Here is a 23614-nt window from a genome sequence, read left to right on the forward strand (position 1 = left end):
GGCCTGTTTACATCTAATTCCTTAACTCTAAGTCTCAGATATCTACAAGATATGCTAATGTATTTAAAACTGTTTGTGGTCACTCTCAATATTTATGAAAGTAATAAAGTATAAAATGTTCTTTTTAATCCATGTTTTATAATTACATAAACTCATTTCATTTTTTTCAATAGGAAAAAATTGCTTTAAAATTCTAAAATAATTTTAATTTAATAAATAATAAGACTTTTTAAAGCTATCTGTACATAAATATAATAAATAAGTGATTTGATCAACATATTATAACTTTAAGAATGTAACAAAACAAAGTCACAGATGCAGACAATCAAGTGATGGTTACCAGAGTGGAAGGAAATGAGGGAAGGGTGAAATATGTAAAGGGAGTAAAATATACGGTAATGAAGGATACTAGATTTTGGGTGGGGATTACACTATAGAGTACAGATGTGAAATTCTAATGTTGCACACCTGAAAATTATTCAATATTATTATCCAAATTACCCCAATAAATTTAATTTAAAAAAACAATCCTGTCTCTGAAATCTCAAAATTAAATGCTTTAAGTATCATTAATTCTAAACACTCCACAACACATGGTCTTCACCACATTCTCTACCTCTATCCACAAAGTGCCTATTTAATGAAGCAGGTGAAACAGGGACCTATAAAGATGAACATCTTTAAAATAACTGATTTGTTTCTAGAGACTTTCACTTTATTATATCATTCAGCAACATCACATAGAAAAAGCTCCAATATAAAAATAGCTTTGTTGCCCTGGCCAGTGTGGCTCAGTTGGTTGAGCATCATCCCATGCACTGAAGGGTCGCTGGTTATATTCTCAGTCAGGGCACATACCCAGGTTGTGGGCTCAGTCTTCCTGTAGGGGTGCATGCAGGAGGCAACTGATTAATGTTTCTCTCTCTCCCTCTCCTTTCCTCTCTCTCTAAAAAAAATCAATAAAACATATAAAAAGTGCTTTGCTAACCCACTTTATCTCTTACAGTGTTATCTTTCTCCCAAGTTAAATTAAACAGATATCAAGTGTTGTTTATTCAACTTTATTCTTATGAATGCTGACTTTTACCATATATATACTTGAGATGGAGATGGGATTTGAAAGGAAGGAGATTGGTGGTTGTCTCAGTTTTCTCAAAATGATGCAAAAAAGGGGGAGTGAAGTGAGTCTATTAAGGTAAGCATATAAAATCCCATTCTCAATGGTGTCTAGAACATAAAGTAATAAGATTCAGCATGCTTACTATATTAATGAAGTTAAAGAAATGGCAGCATCTAAAAATGCTGAAATATCTAAAAGCTAAAACTCAAAACCCAAAACAAAACTATGCATAAACACCTAAGAGAAACTCTTTTATAATAAGCAAGGCAAAAAGTTTGATATCACTATAAAAGTCTGTGCAAAGAATATTAGGAAATTATATGTTCTTATACACCTATGTGTGTTTGAAAACTATCTAAAAGTAAACACAAGCTTCCATTTATTTTTTCATTTATTTTACCTGGTAAGACTATTTTACTTTTCTTTATATTCCTTTCTTGACTTTTCAACTATTTCAAATAAAAATTTAAGAGAAAATAGAAACCAACAGTTATTTTATATTCAGCATTTATTCATAACTTCACTCCACAAATATTTATTGACCTTCCACTAAGTGCCAAGTGGAGACTCAGCATTGAAAAAGGATAAATGAATATGAAAAAACAAAACAAAACAAAACAAAACAACAAAGCAAACAAGCAGAAAATACCCCAGCTTCTACAGTGGAAAAGCTTTATGAACACAAATGTAATATAAAGGGTCCCAAACTGGTATACTGATTGTTAAGATGGTGAATGAAACTGTAGTGATTAATAGGTTTTCAGAAAGATTATTTAAAACTTTTCAGAGTCAGAATTCAAGGCCAAAATGCCTAGAAGAGCTCACATTGTTAACCAATCCTATATAATAAAAGAGAAACATGCAGATTAGCCATCCCTCTGCTATGCTCAAGCCACGCCCACCAGCCAAGCCCACAGGCCAATCCGAGTGACTATGCAAATCATCAGACTAAGATGGCCGTTAATTTGCATACGCAGGTGTCAAGCGCCCCAGGAGGTGAGGGCGGCTGTGGCCATGGGCTCCAGGGACTTTTGATGGTCGGGGAGGCGTGGCCGCCCCTGCCTAGCCACGCCTGTGGACTCCTGGAACCTTGCTGGCGGAGAGCGGGAGGTTTGGAGGACTTGGCAGAGCAAAAGACCACTGGACATAGAGCAGAGCGAGAGAGAGGGCGGCTTGGAGGGTGTGGCTCCCTCTCTCACCCCAGCTTCCTCATCACAGCTGTGTAAACTGACAGCAGGGAAGAGGAAGTCCCACCCCCACAGAATCAGTCAGAATCAGCCTTTGGTCAGACAGCTCTCAGCAACCTGATAGCCAGGACTCTCATTCACCTGCATCTCAGACTGTGGCAGTAAAGAGGTGGGACTATGTCTAAAGAACAACTATTGATACAACGTAGTTCTGCAGCCGAAAGATGCCTGCATTATCGACAGAAAGTGTCTGCAGAGCAGCATGCGTCTGATCTTGAAAGAAAGCGGCGCCTACAACAGGATTTATCTGAACACCATCTATTGGAAAAACGTTGCTCTGATGCCAAAAAACACCGGCATTATCCACAGAAAATGTCTAAAGACCAACGTGCCTTTGAAGTTGAAAGAAGGTGGTGGCGACAACAGAATATGTCGAGAGAACAGGCATCAACAATTACTACCAATTCCGGTAGGAACTGCCTTCTCAGTGAAAATGGAGTACATGACGATGCAATCTCATAGTTGTTATGGAATGACTGTTCGATGTGAATTTTGCCTATCACTAAATTTCTCGGATGAAAAACCATCCGATGGGAAATTTACTCAATGTTGTAGCAAAGGGAAAGTCTGTCCAAATGATATACATTTTCCAGATTACCCAGCGTATTTAAAAAGATTAATGACAAACGAAGATTCTGACAGTAAAAATTTCATAGAAAATATTCGTTCCATAAATAGTTCTTTTGCTTTTGCTTCCATGGGTGCAAATATTGCATCGCCATCAGGATATGGGCCATACTGTTTTAGAATACACGGACAAGTTCATCACCGTACTGGAACTTTACAATCTTTGGATGGTGTTTCTCAGAAGTTTGCTCAACTCTCTATTTTGGATACAGCCAAAGCTACAAGTAAAAGATTAGCAATACCAGAAAACCAGGGCTGCTCAGAAAGACTCATGATCAACATCAACAACCTCATGCATGAAATCAATGAGTTAACAAAATCATACAAGATGCTACATGAGGTAGAAAAGGAAGCCCAATCTGAAGCAGCAGCAAAAGGTATTGCTCCCACAGAAGTAACAATGGCGATTAAATACAATCGCAACAGTGACCCGGGTAGATATAATTCTCCCCGTGTAACCAAGGTTGCTGTCATATTCAGAAACGAAGATGGAGAACCTCCTTTTGAAAGGGACTTGCTCATTCATTGTAAACCAGATCCCAATAATCCACATGCCACTCAAATGAAACGAATCAATATCCTGTTTCCTACATTAGATGCGATGACATATCCTATTCTTTTCCCACATGGTGAAAAAGGCTGGGGAACAGATTTTGCATTAAGACTCAGAGACAGCAGTGTCTTGACAATAATACTAGACAAAATGTAAGGACACGAGTCACACAAATGCAGTATTATGGATTTCATCTCTCTGTGCGGGACACGTTCAATCCTATTTTAAATGCAGGAAAATTAACTCAACAGTTTATCGTGGATTCATATTAAAAAATGGTGGGGGCCTCTTGTGCTGTTGGGGTTTGGCTCCCCTCTAGCTACTGATTTCAGGGGCCAATGGGGCTCAACATAACTTTGGTGAGAGTAATCTCCTGCTGCTCCCTGTGTGTCTCTGCAGGAGAAGGAGGGAAGGAGATCCCTGGAGTTCAAATGAGAATGAAGAAAAGAGGAGAGGAATATATGTATTTCTCTGTGTATTTCTCAGAGCAGCTTTAGATAACCATGGGGTTAGGAGCAGAAGGACAAGCATCCTCAGTTGTCTGAGCACTAAGCATCTCAGTGCTCAGCCTGTCTGTACTAGCCACAGGGAGGCATGAACACATTTAGGAGAGAAGAGGAACCACTCTGTGAGTGTTCCTGCTTCAAGTGCTGCATCACCCTCCCTAGAGTAGCTAGAGAGGGACTACCTTGTCCCAAGTAATCCAGTGGGGAGAAGAGGGTGGATGGCTAGGGCATATTTCCAGTTCTGAATTGACTGTGGCCCTGTGGAGGGAAGATGAGGGCATCAGAGAGCCTCTGGAAGGCAGTTAAGAACTTTTCTTTCTGCTGTGAGCCTCTAGTATAGTGGTTCTCAACCTTCCTAATGCCGTGACCCTTTAATACAGTTCCTCATGTTGTGGTGATCCCCAACCATAAAATTATTTTCGTTGCTACTTCATAACTGTAATTTTGCTACTGTTATGAATCATAATGTAAATATCTGATATGCAGGATGTATTTTCATTGTTACAAATTGAACATAAAGCATAGTGAATTAATCACAAAAACATTATGTAATTATATATGTGTTTTCCGATGATCTTAGGCAACCCCTGTGAAAGGGTTGTTCGACCCCCAAAGGGGTCTCGACCCACAGGTTGAGAACCGCTGCTCTAGTGCCTTAATGGCATATATGCAGAAGCTGCCCCCTGGAGGTCAGTGCGCTCCCACAGGGGGACCTCTGCTCAGCCATAAGCCAGGCTGATGGTTGCCAGTACAGCGATGGTGGCAGGAGCCTCTCCCGCCTCCTCAGCAGCGCTAAGGATGTCCAACTGCAGCTTAGGCCTGCTCCTTGCTGGCAAGTGGACTTCCCCCGAGGGCTCCCGGGCTGCCAGAGGGATGTCTGACTGCCAGCTTAGGCCCAATCCCCCAGGGAGTGGGCCTAAGCCAGCAGGTGGACATCCCCCGAGGGGTCCCAGACTGCAGGAGGGCACAGGCCATGCTAAGGGAACCCCCTCGAGTGCACAAATTTTTGTGCACCGGGCCTCTAGTATAACTATAAAAACTTCAATAAATAAACAAGAAAAAAAAGAATTCATAGTCAGCAAAAGATCTCGAAAGTAAAGTTTCTTCTAAACCAAAGCCAATAAAAATAGTATATCTATATAATATATGATTTTGAAATGAACCAAAAGAATAATAAATAATAATATTTAGTTTATACTTTTCTACTTAAAAGGTATAACTTCTTTCATGGACATTACTGGTACTTTATAGAGTGATACTTTTAAAGGCAGAAATCTGATATAGAAAAACCTTGATAACCTGAACAGTTTTGCTCAATGGAAAAAGAAAGGTTTATAAATACTTTGCCATAATAGCCAACACCCCATTCCAGGGTCTGTATTCTAATAGATCTTACGCTCTCTTACAGAGTAAAAATATTTGTATCAGTGCCTGACATTACTTCACAGTCTTATTATAACTCCCTAAGGCATTATCTTTCCTTTGGTTCTCATGTTACCAGCAATTAATTTAATTGCCAAGAACACTTGCTTTTTTCCTCTAAGCTGAATATGTCTGTATGATCTTATTCAGGCCTTGTTTTCTGACTATGGCACTTATATTTTCTGACCCTTACTTTAAATTAAGGCTAATTGTCAATAATGACTTTTCTTAAAACCCTAAAGTTACTGGTCACCTTTAAGCAAAAACTTGTGTTCCTTCTAACTAGAATGAAGAGCTTCAAGTCTCTTTGTATCTGGATCTTCAGTTGTCAAATATAGAATAAAATCTGAAAGCCTTGACCTTAGCAGACATTTCATTTACAGAAATCAGTTTGCAGCTTTTTCAACTATGTCAAGTTGCTATTTATATCTTTCAATAGCATATAAATTAAGGATCTTGGTGGATGGAAAATTGGTCACCAAAAGGCATAATCAAAGACAGCAGCAGCAGGAAGTGTCTGGCTATGAAACAGATTAGTTATAATGGCCAACACAGATATCATGTCTGACACCCCAGTTTCAGTGCCAAAAGCTGAGGACAGAACTCTCTTCAACTGCATGCCCATGCCATATAAGAATTCAAACAAGAAAGCAGCAAACCAATTTTCATAGGGCTCTTTCTACTCACTATATGAAGCCAGATGGTCACATATACTAATTCTTTCTTATGCCTAAAAATAAATTCATGGGATATAATGGTGAGGCCTTGAGACTGAAAACAAGCAAAGGAACAAGAAAGTAATTTAAAAATTACATAATTACTTTTTAATAAGGACTGAGGATACTTTATGCTAATATATCTTTCTACACTCTACCTGTCATAATGTTGTCTCACATCACATGAGGCAAAAATATGGGGTAATTAAAAATACTTAAGAGTTCAGAGATGCATAGAAAATGTTTATTTCCTTTTAAAATGGTATAAATCAGCGGTTCTCAACCTGTGGGTCGCGGACAATGAAAATACATCCTGCATATCAGATATTTACATTATGATTCATAACAGTAGCAAAATTACAGTTATGAAGTAGCAACGAAAATAATTTTATGGTTGGGGGTCACCACAACATGAGGAATTGTATTAAAGGGTCGGGGCATTAGGAAGGTTGAGAACCACTGGAAATGTTTATATAATAAAATGACAACATTTTTCTTCTGAAATGAATTTTTTAGAATAACATCAGCTTTGGATTTACAGTTACTGTGAGTCTATTCAACCTTAATTGTATTTTACCAAAGGTTTCAAAGAAATTTTCAGTGTTCAATTTCATGTGTTTAAAAAATGGGATAGAGAGGGTTGATGGGAAGTGATCAGTCTATGAACTTGTATACATATATGCATATTCCGTGGACACAGACAATGAATGGGATGGTGAGGGCCTGGGGGAGAAGGGAACTAGAGTGGTCTAGAAGAGGTTAATGGGGCGAAAAGGAGGACTTATGTAATACTTTCAACAATAAAGATTGAAGATTGAAAAATAATAACAATAAAAAAATTTAAAAATGTGAAAGCTTGCCCTGGCTGTTTTGGCTCTATGGTTACAGCAGCAGCCCGCAGACTGAAGGGTCGTAGGTTGGATTCCAGTCAAGGGCACGTACTTCGGTTGCAGGCTTTATCCCAGGCCCCAGTTTGGGCACATATGGGAGGCAACCAATCGATGTGCCTCTCTCTCTTCCCCTCCCTTACACACTCTCTAAAAATCTATGGAAAAAATATCCCAGGTGAGATTAACAACAAAATGTGAAAGCTTTACTAAAAATCCTTCTTGGTGCCACAGGGATTTAAATTAATGCTAGGATAAGAGATTGTTCTAAAGAAATGCAAAAGGTACAATGGGAATTATTTATAGCATTTCTCAAAATACTATTTAATTGACTTTATATTTAAAAAGAGCTTCTTTTCCCCATTTATCTATACATTCATTTTAATATTTGTTAAATATTTACCATGTGTTCAACTCTGCGTAAGTTCTATGATACAAGGATCAATGACACCTTTTTGATCCTTCTCTACTAATGAAGGTCTTCACATTCCCACATAATAAGAATGCAACCATTTGGGTTGTATATAAAAGTAGGAATAGAAGCACACAAAAAAGGGTGTTACTAACTTTGGAGGGGAAATGACATTTGGGCCTGGTGTTGAAGAGTGATTAACAGTCATTAGGGTTGAGGGTGGAACATATCTGGAATAATTATGTGAGACTGGCTTTCATGTCATAATAAAGAGCTAGAAGAGTTCCTTGTAGAGAAAACTAAAAAGAGATAGAAGCACTTTCATGTTAGAATACTTTATAGGAAAATTACAGAGTTTAATGCTGAGAGCAAATCAGATAAAAATACTATATTTGGTTATAAAGGGGATAAAAGAATATATGCTTTATTTCTTTCCACAAAATTCTGGAGTACTAGATCTGAAATTAGAATTCAAAGAGGCAATTATCAAAGGAGAATGTATTTTTCAGGTCTGTGGTTATTATTATGAGTTATCCACAGGAAGACATCATGAAGCCATAAAGGGTAAAAACAAAATAGAAGATGGTTTAGCCATCCATAGGTAATTGCTACATATACTCATATTTACAAGCTCCTTAAATGAAGCCACAGATAATGGGAGCATATTTCCTGACTTCAGAGTTTGACCTTATAAATAGTAACTATGAGTTTGCATATGTTGACAGGCCCCAGAATACCTGGATATATTTTGATATAATATTTTCATATTCTACACCAATTTTTCAATAAACGTGTTTCATTATTAAGTGATCACTTTAACATTACTCTATAATGGACTTTATAATTATGAATTTTAAGAGCTGCATATTTTGTTAGGTTGATGCCATTACTAAAAAGCTTTTTTTATTTTTATTGGTAATTTAATTTCTAGATTTTTTATTTTTACTTGGTGACATGTATGTGTTTATAAGATTTTCCTTCTATTGAGCTATGTTTCAAGTGGAATATTAGAGCCTTCATGACTCCAACTATATACTCACAAATTTTCCTTCAAAAGTATTTTCTCAGTTTACAATTTCACAGACTGCATTCAGTGTACCTGTTTCATCATGATCCCCATATTAAGTGGCTTTTTAAAGGGTATTTTTAAAAATATGGTTTTTTACTGATTTTTAGAAAGAGAGATGGAAACATCAATGAGAAAGAAACATAGATCAGCTGCCTCCTGCATGTCCTCTACTGGGGATGGAGCCCAGAACTCTGGCAGTACCCTGACCAGGAATCGAACCAGTGACCTCTTGGTTAATGCTCAACCACTGAGCTACCCCGGCTGGACTGTGTATTAAGTGATTTTTAAAAAAGGGTTTTTTGTGATTTAATTGAAAAAATAGGTATAAAAATAGTACCTTAAGGTTGATTTGATTTGTGTTTATTTGAACTTTAGAAAGAATAAATATTTTTATATGTAGTTTTAAAAAAAGAATTATAGTATGATGCCAAGAAAGAATATTACAAATTTTAGGACACAGTGACTTTTAAAGTGTTCTAAAACAAAAATTTACACTCCAAAGGACACAGAACTTTTTCTCTATTAGCCAATCCTATCCTGACTTCATTCTTATCTATTAAACTTTCCTAAAAACTAGGCCTGGAGAACCCAAAAAAGTTTGAATTACCATCCCTCCCTCTCCTTGCCCCACACCTATCCTGAGTAAGTACTGAAGTTATTTTTTGAGGAAAGAAATATGGGATTTTAATTGGCCACTAGCTGCCCAGTTATGCAATTTAAGGAAGGTCAGTTACCTATTTCTGTGACTCAGTTTTCTCATCTCCCAAATAGATATATTTTATTTTATTGTTTATTTGTTTTTTACCAAGCTCTCAGGGATGCTATGTAGGCAAAATTTAATGAATAATAATAAACCAAATATAAGACTAAATATCCTAATTGGAAGAACCCTAAGATATAAGAATCTGTGTGTTTGTGTGCATATATGCTATATTAACCAACATTTATCAAATCTAAACTCTCTAATGTGAAAATCTTGACATTATCTGTTCTTCAAATAGCATACTCTTTAGACCTGTCATTTGGTCATTGCCTCCAAAAATAAAAAATAATAACTCTGTCCTAAGCACCATCCCATTAGTGATAGGTGGTCTTAATCCATTTTTACATCATAACAGAAAAAATTTGTGGCTAGCCAGATTCTTATGATAATACTAGAGGTCTAGCGCACAAAATTCGTGCGCGGGTACGGTCCCTAGGCCTGGCCTGTGATCAGGGCCATCTTTCCTGGCCCCACCCCCCACTGCCACCCACCCCTGGTTCCCCATTCACCATCGGTAATCAGAACCTGCTGGCTGGAGAAAGGGACCGAAAGGTGGTCAGTGCGCCTTATAGTGACTGGTCGAGCGGCCATTCTGGTCGTTCTGCCGTTAGGGTCATTTGCATATTACCCTTTTATTATATAGGATAATTAAGTCTGAAACAAAATATTTTTAGCTCTCTGTTCTCCTCAATCTTTTATCTCATTCTTGACTCCTAAAATTAAAAGTTACATTTTATTTTAAGGTTATTTGATGACTATATTTGTCCCAGTAATTTCTTTGTTTAGTTATTATCCTAAATGAATCTTGATGACTTGAAGAGACGTATTTAGTTGATTGAAAAGAAAATTTGTCATAGAAAGTTCTTAATTTTATGCCATGGTACCTTGACTTGCTTCCCAGATATGAAATACTAAAATAAATTCATGAGCATGTTTATGAATATGCTTACTATCATGATATGAAGTAGATGATCATAAATCACTACAACTAAGTTCAGTAGACCCACTGGTTCAAAAGTCTATCACCACCTAGATGGGAAGAATAAGTATCCTTCAGAGAGCTCTGTTACTTCCTGGGTAGATGAACACATTTGGAGAAGTCACCTGGCTTCTCTGAAATCTAAATCTCTCCAAAACAAGAATTCTCATCCATTTAAGTGCCTTCCATAGTTCCTGAGGCATACACCTCTTTGAGAAGTGTCAAAAATATCAAATATGTATCTTCATAAACATGTAAGTAATGCCATGTCAGTTGGGAGAAGAAAAGTAAACCCATCTCTGGAATTTTTCTCTCACGCATGAAAACCCTAGTTTTGAAAAAGCTCCTGAAATGATTTACTTCTTATTTCCATGAAAACAATCTTTATAGGCTCAGCCACATCTTCAGCAAATCCAAAAATAAAACCAACCTCTTCAGCTAATCATTCCTAACTTAAAATTTTTCCAAAAATTTGAATACAGACACAAATTTTAAAGTAACTGCTACCATTCCATCTAGCTAAGGGGAAAAAAAGTACAGAGTTATAGAGTGTGTATATATACAGGATGAGAAAAAAAGTAGGTTTATAGTTGTACATGAAACAGAGTTTATTCTTATATTATTATTTATTAATTGTTGTATTATTTTCCATATGAACAACTGTAAACCTGCTTTTCTTCCAGCCTATATATATAATGAGGGGGCAAAATATATAATGAAGCAAAATATAAAAATAAGTATAGGCTACATCTTAGAATCGTAGCCATTGAATTTCAAACAGGTTTTTTTTTTGCAATTTTAAAATCATAATTTTGCTATTGAGGTTTATTCCGTCATTATCCTATCTAATAATAGACAAACATGGTAATTGACCGTACCTTCGCTATGCCTCCCATTGGCTAAGCAGTATGATATGCAAATTAACCGCCAACAAAGATGGTGGCTAATTTGCATACTGCAGGCAGGACGGGACAGCGCAAGCCGCCAGCGCACCGCCATCCAGGGCAGGCTGGCCCCAGAAGACCCTGAAGCCAGGCTGCCTCACCGCACGGGACCGGATCCGGCCCCAGGTGGCGAGGCAGACCGGCCCCGGAAGACCCAGAAGCTGGTTACCTTGCTGCCCGGGACCCAATCTGGCCCCGGGCGGCGAGTCAGCCCAGCCCCAGAAGACCCAGAGGCTGGGCGGCGAGGCAGCCAGCACAGTCGCTCCTCTGTGTCAGGAAGCGGGAGGTAGCTCTTCACCTGGAGGCTTAAGCCCAAGGTGGGAGGCGCCATTTTCTGTACGGAATGGCAGGGGGTGTGGCTAAGCACAAGGTGGCACCATGTTTGTGTACAGAGAGGGGGCGTGGCTCAGAGCGGGGTGGCGCTACGTCCAGAGAGACCGGTGCTGAGGCCGGGTGTTTGCCTCAGGATGCGAGCGGCAGGAGAGGAGCGCAAGGTAGAGGAAGTGCGGCTTCAGGCAAGTAAAGGAAAAATGCAGGTCGCCCAGCCGTGACGCCGTTCCAAGCTTTCCGGCACAGGTTTTCAAATGTAAATATTACTTCAGATGTTGTAGTTGCACGTAGTTTATTCCCTTCCCCTCATCTTGGCTGTTAAAGTCATGCCCACCCCCTGGGCTGCCAGGCCTCACATTCATGGCACAGATGAGGTTTGGTTCTGGGGTCACCCCTTAGATTTTAAGTGGCTGCTACACTTGGTCGATAGGAAGAGTGAGACTTTAGCCCTGAAGAGATGGAAGGCTTGGGGCAGATGGTTCCCTCGAGGGCTCGGCCCGCTTTCGGGCCGTAGGCACAGGGAACGTCCAGGGCAGCCCCCGGAGCAGGCGTCCGTCTGAGCTCGGACGAGGCCGTTTTGCAGCCTCCCCTTCCTCTGTCCCAGGGGGTGGGAGCCGTGACTGCCTCGAGGCTGCTCCCTGGAAGCCATTCTCCCCTCAGCCTGTAGCTGTAAAACAGTGCACGCGAAGAGAATCTTTTTTTGTGCCTCATGTTAAAAAGTTAAAAAAAAAAAAGGTGCGTGACTCCTCACTGTGTTCATTTGTAAAAAAAAAAAAAATGCTCTTAAGACCCGGGCGGCGAAGCAGCCTGGCCCCAGAAGACCCAGAAGTCGCCTGATATAGCAGTAACTCTATCAGTAAGCACTCTGAAAGTCAGTGGCATAAATGCACCAATTAAAAGACAGATTATGAGGAAGAATCAAAAACAAAACCCACTTTCCCCCAAACCAGTTTTAAGTGCAATAGAGAAAATAAACCCTTATTGCTGGATAGAGAAGCCGTATAGCCTCAGAGGACAACCCAAAAACACTGCCACCCAGAGGCTGAGCCACAAACTGACTCTTAGGTGAATACAAATTAAGGCAGACTGGATCACAAATACGGCCTGCTTTAAAATCAGGACTGTGATTTACAACGTGGAGGAACAGTGTAACGCAGGGAAATTCAACACTCTCCTGAATACCTGGCAGGACTAAGGCGAACCAGGCTGAAGAGTAGAAGAACCGAAAGACGATCACTACTGCAAATTTTTTCTTTTCTTTTTTTTTCTTTTTTCGCCTTTTTACTAAGAAACCAATTTTTTTTTTCTTTTTCTTCTTTTTCCATCACCTGATTTTACCCTTTCAATTACTACATTTTTATTTTTAACCAGTATTATTACTGCTACCATTTTACCATTTTTTAAAGTGCCATTTTATTTTCTCTTTATTTTCTTTTGGGATTAGTGTTCTCCATTCTATTTTCATCGTTCCTTTAGCATTAATTTTCCCTATCTCAATTTCACCTCTTTGCTAAAAACGTCTTCCTCACTTTTCCCCTTTTGGTGTCCTGTTTCTCTTACCCTATTCCTGCTTTAGATTTTCCCAATTCCGTCTTTTTACCCCCTGTCTAATTCCACCCTACTTATATATCCTATTTCCAATCCACTGCTCTAAATCCTTATACACCTATCCTTTATCCTTCTTCACTTTCCAAACATTTTTTTTCTCTTATCTTTCTATTGTTTTCTTGCTGTTTGCTTGATTGTTGAATATATTGGGGTTTTGGTTTTTTTTATTTGTTTGTTTGTTATGTTTTGTGTTTTTTCTTTTTCTTTTTTAGGACTGGTTGTGAGGTTGTTTTGCTTTTTATTTTTATTTTTTTTTCTGCTGGTTTTTCCCTTCCCTCCCCTCCCCCCCCCTGGTTATTTTTGTGCTTCTGTTTTCCCTTGCCCCTCTTGATATTATTGGTGGTTTGTAGTTTGCATTCATCTCCACGGAACTGTTGCTGGAATTTGTTGGGATTAGTGGCAGTTCTATTGGAGTTTGCTCCTCATACAAATAGTCTCTTCCCCGCTTCTACTTCATTCTCTCTTTTCACTCTTTTTTTTTCTTTTTTTCCCCCCTTTTTTCCCAATTCCATTTTGGCACTCCTTTTTTGTTTGTTTTTTTCTTATTTTTCTTTTCTTTTCTCTCTTTTATCTTCTTCTCTTCTTTCTACCTTATCCCCTAAATCTCTTAATTCGGGTGGTCACCTTTATTTGGGGTTATTAATATCGTGAATATACTTGTGTTCAGTGCCTGGTACGTTGTGCCTTGTTATGTTGTATTTTGTGCCTTTAAATCAACGCAGCAGATCCAAGCAACAGCAGCCTCCTGATCACCACACCCTCTGTCTGAGGAACAGCAGCTGTACGTGAAGCCTCCCCCCACCAGCCAGAAGAGCCACCACAGTTGTGAACAGCACCCACCAGAGGAGCTGCTGCCAACTGGGAAGCAGCTGCTACCGCAACCGCCCGAGGAGCAACCACAGCCCAAGGAGCCCCTGCCACCCAGGGAGCAGCCCCTGAACGACTCAACATCTAGATATGTCAGTGAGATAGAACAAGGGTAGGGAAAGAAACCCCCAAAGGAAAGAAAAGGAGGACTCGCCAGAAAAGCAGCTCAGTGATACAGAGGCATACAAAATGACAGAAAAAGAATTCAGAATAAGGGTCCTAGAGTGCATACACCGGACGGAGGAAAAAGTCAACAACTTATTCAAGAAGCAAGAAGAAACAGATGAAAAAATCAACAACTTATGCAAGAAGCAAGAAGAAACAGATGAAAAAATCAACTACTTATGTAAGACCCAACAAGAAATGAAGAGCGATATAGCTGCAATAAAAAACACCATTGAAAGCATCAACAGTAGACTAGGAGAAGTGGAGGACTGAATTAGTGAATTAGAAGACAAGGAAGCAAAACACACCCAAACTGTAGTGCAATTGGAGAAAAAAATTAAAAGACAGGAGGAGAGCCTAAGGGAGCTTTGGGACAACATGAAACGAAACAACATACGAATAATAGGGGTGCCAGAACAACAGAAAGAGGAACAAGGATTAGAAAACCTACTCAAAGAAATATCAGAAAACTTCCCTGAGGTGGGGAAGAAAAAAGTCACACAAGCCGAGAGTCCCAAACAAGGTGAACCCGAAAAGACCCACACCAAGACACATCATAATTACCACGGCAAATGTTCAGGACAAAGAGAGAAACTTAAAGGCTGCAAGAGAGAGACGGAAAGTTACATACAAGGGATCTCCCATTAGACTATCAAATGATTTCTCAACAGAAACATATCAGGCCAGAAAAGAATGGACGGAAATTTACAAAGTGATGCAAAGCAAAGGACTGAATCCAAGAATACTCTATCCAGCAAGGCTATCATTCAAATTTGAAGGGGAAATAAGAAGCTTCACAGACAAAAAAAGTCTAAGGGAGTTTATCACCACCAAGCCAGCAATGCAAGAACTGCTAAAGGGACTGGTGTAAAAAGAAGAAATAAAAAGCTCAGAAAGAAAACAGCCACACACAAAAAAAGAAATGGCTACAAACAAGTACCTTTCAATAATAACTTTAAACGTAAATGGACTAAATGCTCCAACCAAAAGACATCGAGTGGCTGAATGGATAAAAAAACATGACCCACACATTTGCTGTCTACAAGAGACCCACCTCATTAGAAGGGACTCACACCGACTGAAAGTGAAGGGATGGAAAAATATCTTCCAGGCAAATGGAAAGGAAAAGAAAGCTGGGGTAGCAATACTTATATCGGACAAAATAGACCTCAAAGTGAAGGCCATAACCAGAGATAAGGAAAGCCACTTAATAATACTAAAGGGATCAATACAACAAGAAGATATAACCCTGGTAAACATTTATGCACCCAATGCAGGAGCATCCAAATACATAAACAAAACTCCTGGAAGATATCAAAGGAGAGATCGACAACAATACAATCATAGTAGGGGATGTTAATACACCACTGACATCTCTGCATAAATCCTCTAGACAAACAATCAGCAAAGAAACAGCAACCCTAAATGACCCACTTGATCAGATGGACTTAATTGACGTCTTCAGAACACTTCACCCCAAAGCCACGGAATATACATTCTACTCAAGGGCTCATGAGACACATTCAAAAATAGACCACATATTGGGTCACAAACAAAGTCTCCCCAAATTCAAGAAGATTGAAATCATACCAAGCATCTTCTCAGACCACGATGGCATAATATTAGAAATGAACTACAAAAAAAAACAACCCAAAATACTCAAACACTTGGAAGCTGAATAGCATGTTATTAAATATTGATTTGGGTTACCAATGAGATCAAAGAAGAAATTAAAAGCATCCTGGAAACTAATGACAATGAAAACACAACAATTCAAAACCTATGGGACGCAATGAAAGCAGTCCTGAGAGGGAAGTTTATAGCTCTACAGGCCTATCGCAAAAAGCAAGAAAAAATGGTAGTAAATCATCTAACTCTACAACTCAAAGAATTAGAAAGAGAGCAACAAGAAAACCCCAGAGTGAGCAGAAGGAAGGAGATAATAAAGATTAGAGCAGAAATAAATGACATAGAGACCAAAAAGACAATACAGAAAATCAATGAAACCAAGAGCTGGTTCTCTGAAAGGATAAACAAGATTGACAAACCTCTAGCCAGGCTCACCAAGAAGCAAAGAGAGAGGACCCAAATAAACAAAATCAGAAACGATAGAGGCGAAGTAACAACAGACCCCACAGAAATACAAATGATTGTTAAAAAATACTATGGACAGCTCTACTCCAACAAACAAGACAACCTGGAGGAAATGGACAAATTCCTAGAAAAATACAACATTCCAAATCTCAATCAGGAAGAATCTAAAAATCTCAATAGGCCAATAACTATGGAAGAAATTGAAGCAGTCATCAAAAAGCTTCCAGCAAACAAAAGCCCAGGACCAGATGGCTTCACAGGGGAGTTTTACCAAACATTCAAGGAAGAACTAAAACCTACCCTCCTCAGACTACTACAAAAAATTCAAGAAGAAGGAACACTTCCAAGCTCATTCTATGAAGCCAGCATCACCCTAATACCAAAACCAGGTAAAGACAACACAATGAAAGAGAATTACAGGCCAATATCCCTCATGAACATAGATGCCAAAATCCTCAACAAAATCTTAGCAAATCGGATCCAGCAGTACATCAGAAAGATCATACACCATGACCAAGTAGGATTTATCCCAGGGATGCAAGGATGGTACAATATACATAAATCAATAAACGTGATACATCACATAAACAAATTGAAAGCAAAAAACCACATGGTCATATCAATTGATGCAGAAAAAGCATTTGACAAAATCCAACACCCATTTTTGATAAAAACTCTCAGCATGGTGGGAGTAGAAGGATCATACCTCAACATAATAAAAGCCATATATGACAGGCCCACAGCCAACATCATACTCAATGTACAAATACTAACACCATTTCCCCTAAGAACAGGAACAAGACAAGGATGCCCACTCTCACCACTCCTGTTCAACATAGTACTGGAAGTATTAGCCATTGCAATTAGACAAGAAGAAGAAATAAAAGGCATCCAAATTGGAAAAGAGGAAGTAAAACTGTCCTTATTTGCAGAGGACATGATATTATACATACAAAACCCTAGAGACTCCGTCAAAAAACTACTATACTTAATACATGAATTTGGCAAAGTAGCAGGATACAAAATTAATGCCAAGAAATCTGAGGCATTTCTATATACCAATAGTGAACTTTCAGAAAGAGAGATTATAAAAACAATCCCATTTGCCATCGCACCAAAAAAATTAAGCTACCTAGGAATAAGCTTAACTAAAGAGGTAAAAGACCTCTACTCAGAAAACTACAGGACGTTAAAAAAAGAGATAGAGGAAGACATAAACAGATGGAAGAACATACCGTGTTCATGGATTGGTAGAATCAACATCATTAAAATGTCCATACTACCCAAAGCAATCTATACATTCAACGCACTTCCCATTAAAATACCAACGGCATACTTCATAGATCTAGAATGAACTCTCCAAAAATTCATCTGGAATAAAAAAAGACCCCAAATAGCTGCAGCAATCCTGAGAAAGAACAAAGTAGGTGGGATCTCAATACCAGATATCAAGCTGTATTACAAAGCCACTGTTCTCAAAACTGCCTGGTACTGGCACAAGAACAGACATATATATCAATGGAATAGAATAGAGAGCCCAGAAATTGACCCGAACCAATATGCTCAATTAATATTTGACAAAGGAGGCAAGAACATATAATGGAGCCAAGATAGTCTCTTCAATAAATGGTGTTGGGAAAATTGGACAGATATATTAAAGAAAATGAAACTAGACCACCAATTTACACCATACACAAAAATAAACTCAAAATGGATAAAGGACTTAAATGTAACACGGGAAGCCATAAAAATTCTAGAAGAATCCAAAGGCAACAAAATCTCAGACATATGCCGAAACAATTTCTTCACTGATACAGCTCCTAGGGCACTTGAAACTAAAGAGAAAATAAACAAATGGGACTACATCAAAATAAAAAGCTTCTGCACAGCAAAAGAAACCATCAACAAAACAATAAGATAGCCCACTGCATGGGAGAACATATTTGCCAATGTTATCACCGATAAGGGCTTAATCTCCAACATTTATAGGGAAGTCATACAACTTAACAAAAGGAAGATAAAAAATCCATCAAAAAATAGGCAAAGGACCTAAATAGACACTCTTCAAAAGAGGACATTCAGAAAGCCAAGAGACATATGAAAACATGCTCAAAGTCACTAATCATCCGAGAGATGCAAATCAAAACAACAATGAGGTACCATCTCACACCTGTCAGACTGGCTATCATCAACAAATCAACAAACGACAAGTGCTGGAGAGGATGTGGAGAAAAAGGAACACTTGTGCACTGCTGGTGGGAATGCAGACTGGTGCAGCCACTATGGAGAACAGTATGGAGTTTCCTCAAAAAACTAAAAATGGAACTCCCATTTGACCCCGTGATCCCACTTATAGGAATATATCCCAAGAAACCAGAAACACCAATCAGAAAGGATATATGCACCCATATGTTCATAGCAGCACAATTTACCATAGCTAAGATCTGGAAACTGCCTAAGTGCCCATCAGTAAATGAATGGATTAGAAAACTTTGGTACATCTACACGATGGAATACTATGCTGCTGTAAAAAAGAAGGAACTCTTACCATTTGCAATGGCATGGATGGAGCTGGAGAGCATTATGCTAAGTCAAATAAGCCAGTCAATGAAAGAAAAATACCACATGATCTCACTCATTCATGGATAATAGAGACCATTATAAACTTTTGAACAATAATAGATACAGAGGCAGAGCTGCCTCACACAGATTGTCAAACTGCAGCGGGTAGGCCGGGGAGGGTTGGGGGGCAGGAGGGAGGGGGATAAGAGATCAACCGAAGGACTTGTATGCATGCATATGAGCATAACCAATGGACATAAGACACTGGGGGGTAGGGGAAGCCGGGGGATTGTCAAGGGCGGGGAAAAAAAGGACACATATGTAATACCCTTTGTAATACTTTAAGCAATAAAAAATAAAAAAATAAAATAAGAAATAAAAATAAAAAACCTACTTTAAATATAAAGACACATATAGATTAAAAGTAAATGAATTAAGCTGCAACCTGTTTTGCTCAGTGGATAGAGCATTAGCCCGTGGACTGAAGGTTCCCAGGTTCGAATCCAGTCAAGGACATGTACCTCAGTTGCTGGCTTATCCCCATTCCCTATCAAAGCATGTGCAGGAGGCAACCAATCAATGTGTCTCTCCCTTTCCCTTCACTCTCTCTAAAATTCAATGGAAAAATATCCTTGGGTGAAGATTAACAAAAAAAAAGTAAATGGATTAAGTAACATTAAAGAGATTATAAGAAAAATATATTCCAAATTTTGTTAGTTGTATAATGGTTATGTTTAAATTATTAACACCTAAGAAATTGGGTGAAGGGTACATATAATATGATGTAGTATTTTATAGTTTTTTTTACATGTATGAGATTATTTCAAATTAAAATATTAAAAAATTAAAAATTAATAAAATATTAATTGAAATGTATCTGCATTACATGAAAAATCTCCTAATTGCTTCTAGCATAATTTATTAAATTGTGCTAAAATTTACAAGGGTTCAATTAAAAGATATCTGAATTCTAAATGATATAATAGAAAATATATAATAGTGCAGTTATAAGCACTTATCTGAAAATAAAAATTTAAAGAAGTGAATTTAAAGAAGGGATTAGCCAAAGAAAATATATACACAACCCATGGACACAGACAACAGTATGGTGATGGCCAGAGAGAAGTGGGGGGCAAGAGCTGGGTAGAGGGGGCAAAAGGGGGGAAATAGGGACATCCTATATAATAATAATAATAAAAGGCTAATATGCAAATTGACTGAACGGCAGAATGACCGGTTGCTGTGATGCGCACTGGCCACCAGGGGGCAGACGCTCAATGCAGGAGCTGCCCCCTGGTGGTCAGTGCACTTCCATATGGGGAGTGCCACTCAGCCAGAAGCTGGCTCATGGCTGGCCAGTGCAGAGGTGGTGGCAGGAGCCTCTCCCACCTCCATGGCAGCACTAAGAATGTCCAACTAATGGTTTAGACCCGATCCCTTGGGGGCCTAAGCCTTTAGTTGGACATCCCCTGAGGGCTCCCTGGCTGCCAGAAGGATGTCTGACTGCAAGCTTAGGCCTGATCCCCCAGGGAGTGGGCCTAAGTCGACAGGTGGACATCCCCCAAGGGGTCCTGGACTGCAAATGGGCGCAGGCCGGGCTGAGGGACCCCCCCCCGAGTGCACAAATTTTTGTGCACCAGGCCCCTAGTTTAAAATAAACATTATTCAGTCTTGAACCAATAATTTAGTCTTTAAATGTTAATGAGCTATAGTAATTTAGATTATATTAGCATCTCACTATAAAGTTTACTGACTAGAATTTCTCATTTGAGCAGTAGATTATTCTTTTATGAGTTGGTTTCCTTTTTAGAATTTTATTTTATTCTAAGATTCGCTTATCAACAAATAGAATACTTAAATATGATTTGGTTACTATAAAAACAAAGCATTAACTTTCTTAAATATCTGACTTGTGGTAGAAACAAACTAGTTGAACCGAAGTTAACACTTTTTTGTCTCACTGGCACACACCCAGCAGCTTTCATATTTCAGAGCTGTGATCATGTTACATCCAAAGATATTTTAAATAAATGTTATTTATGTTTCAAAACATGTGAAGGGTAAGCATGTAATCTTTTTGAGATAGGTGACATAATAGCATGCCATTTTAAAAACATCACATGGAAACAGATGAATCAATCTGAATTATTTCTTTTCTCCCTCTCTTTTCTCTCTTACACATATTACCTCACTTCTTGTGTCCTGTTCATACAATACACATTCTTCCTGATGTTCTATTGCTTCTCTTAAGAGCATGTGAGAACAGAAACATCCTTTTAAATCAACCTGGAAGCAGCCTTTTTCTCTCCTCGTCAACAGGGTTAGGAAGAGAACTGAAAAGAGTCTGAGCAGCAGTCAAAGCTTTGAAGGAGAAATGACAATAATATTGCAAAGGAGACTTAGATTACAGGTCATATCCTATTCTCTACAGTGTCCTTCAGAAGTCACCAAGGAAAATTTTATCTAGACTAAGTCACAAAATCCCCCAAATAAGAAAGTTATCAGACATACTGAGATTGGTGAGATTTAAACACATTTATTTAGCACTGATTCTTTGGTGAAAGCAACATATTTTCCACCAGCACTAATCCACACAGTACCCTTGTGCAAATTAGAAAAAGATAACTTGTTCTAATTTGTACATGAGTAGACATACCCTGTTAGGAACACTCAGATAAGCAAATGGCTTGCAAGTGGAGCTGGGCTAAATTCCAATATCCTCTTGTCACCTCAAGCAGGCAGCCTCATACAGAGCATAATCTGAACAACTGAAAATAGAAATCCTATTTATACAGATATTTCTTTTTAGTGCTTTATAAATCATAAAACAAAAATAACATAATTAGAACATTTATCTAAAATTATTGCAGAGTAGCACTGTATCAGATTGAGAATATAATATAGCAAATACAAAATTTATTTAGTATAAAATCAGGTGAGCATAAAATAATACTTGATACAGATTCCTTATAATATCAAAGAGCTACCAATGAAAATCACTCTCCTTGTTTATACTAAAAGGAGAGTGAAATACTTACCACCATCTTCAACTGTAAATTGGAATATATCACTTGTGGCATTAGCCCCTTCTCTTAAAACATAGCATATTTTCATGTCATCAATGTCAGCTAGAAAATAACCAAAGAACAAGATGATTAATCACTAGGGAAAAATTGATGACTTATGAAATCCTATTGGCTGTAACTATCCCCTTCCCCTTCTTTTCCTAAGGGAAACAATGCTATCTTATTTCTGGATTTCAGCTGTCCCATAGAAATCTGATCCCTTATACAGAGTATAAGAATTAGGTTATAATAATAGCAAGGTGTTGCCCCTCTCAATAGCATTTGCATGTTCATGCACCAAAGAAGTCACTGCCTAAATATGGACTGTCAGGCTCCATGACAGGTAGAAAGAAAGATATTTGGAAGCATGGCAGATCTCCTGGCACTACTGAAATCACACCCATTATCTCCCTATAGGACTGGCCCTAAGAGGAAAGAGGTTACCCTGCCCTCCCTCAAGCTAACTTTCTTACCACTTGTAGTTTAGCAGACTTCTTGCTTTAAGCAGTCCAAATTTTGAAAGAAAAAAAATAAGATTTTTTTTAAGATCCCAGATTGAAATAACTAACATGAGAGAACATAAAATAAAATAATCTAATAATATCTAAAAACTTTATTCACGGAAAAAAAATTATTCTGTCTCAGAAATGCTCTTTCTGTTGCTTCCTACATTAGCTATCAAATTCCCTGGCATAATTTGTTTTTAATATTGACTAACATACAATTCTTACAATTTATTCATTCATTTTACCAGTTCTTCTCCTTAATGATGCAACACAGAAAACAATAAAACAAATACTCTGTTCTGTGATACTTAAAATAAACCGTTATTTGATTGACTTTAAGCAGTAAGTAGTTATTTCCAAGGCTGTGTAAAATCAAGAACATAGCTAAAAATTTCATCAACAATGATATGTAATATTTATTTGTCTCATGTATTCTCTATGGTTTTTCCATCTCTTAAGAACTCTACTAAGAGTAGGATCCAAGATGGCAGAATAGGTGGAAGCTATACTCATCTCTTCCCAGGACTAAACTGGAATTACAACTAAATTATAGAACAATCATCCTGAATAACCAACTGCACAGTAGCTAAAGAGAAGTCTTATAACCATAAGTTTACAGAGGAAGCCACATTGAGACTGGTGGAAAAGGCAGAGATACAAAAAGGGCTGACCCTGCTCCCACGGGTGGTGGCTTAAGTTTTGAATGGATATCTCAGCTGTGGAAGTTCCCCCCGAGGAGCATAGAGTCTAAACTCCAAACCAGACTCTCCAGCCTAGAGCAACAGAGTCACCAACATCAGGCTATGAAAAGTAACAGGGTTTCTGTTCACCAGGGAGAAATGGCTAGAGGCACAGGAATCCTCTTAAAGGGCCAATGCACAAAATTTTATTTGTAGCCACTCACCCTGGGCTCTGGTGGATGGAGGTCAGAGAGAACTAGAGTTGCATGAAGAGTCTGGGGTTTGTGGCTTTGGGAGGGACTTGAAGGGACAGCCACCAAAATCCCTGTGCTGAGTCATTCTCCCATACCATAGATGCCATCTTTTGTAAGTGAAACATTCTGCTCTGTATGGCATCAGCCTAGGGCAGTGGTCGGCGAACTCATTAGTCAACAGAGCCAAATATCAACAGTACAACCATTGAAATTTCTTTTGAGAGCCAAATTTTTTAAA

The 23614-nt window shown here is 38.5% G+C and overlaps 1 protein-coding gene across 1 annotated transcript in view; it reads right to left on the reverse strand.

Annotated features, from left to right (window-relative positions):
- Window positions 1-23614, reverse strand: part of FREM2 (FRAS1 related extracellular matrix protein 2) — a 381530-nt gene that overhangs the window by 342422 nt on the left and 15494 nt on the right. The window contains 1 exon segment of the mRNA XM_014453017.2: window positions 21910-21999. Coding sequence (XP_014308503.1) covers window positions 21910-21999 — 90 coding nt within the window.

Source organism: Myotis lucifugus, unplaced genomic scaffold (assembly GCF_000147115.1).
Source record: "Myotis lucifugus unplaced genomic scaffold, Myoluc2.0 scaffold_19, whole genome shotgun sequence".
Classification (NCBI taxonomy): Eukaryota; Metazoa; Chordata; class Mammalia; order Chiroptera; family Vespertilionidae; genus Myotis; species Myotis lucifugus.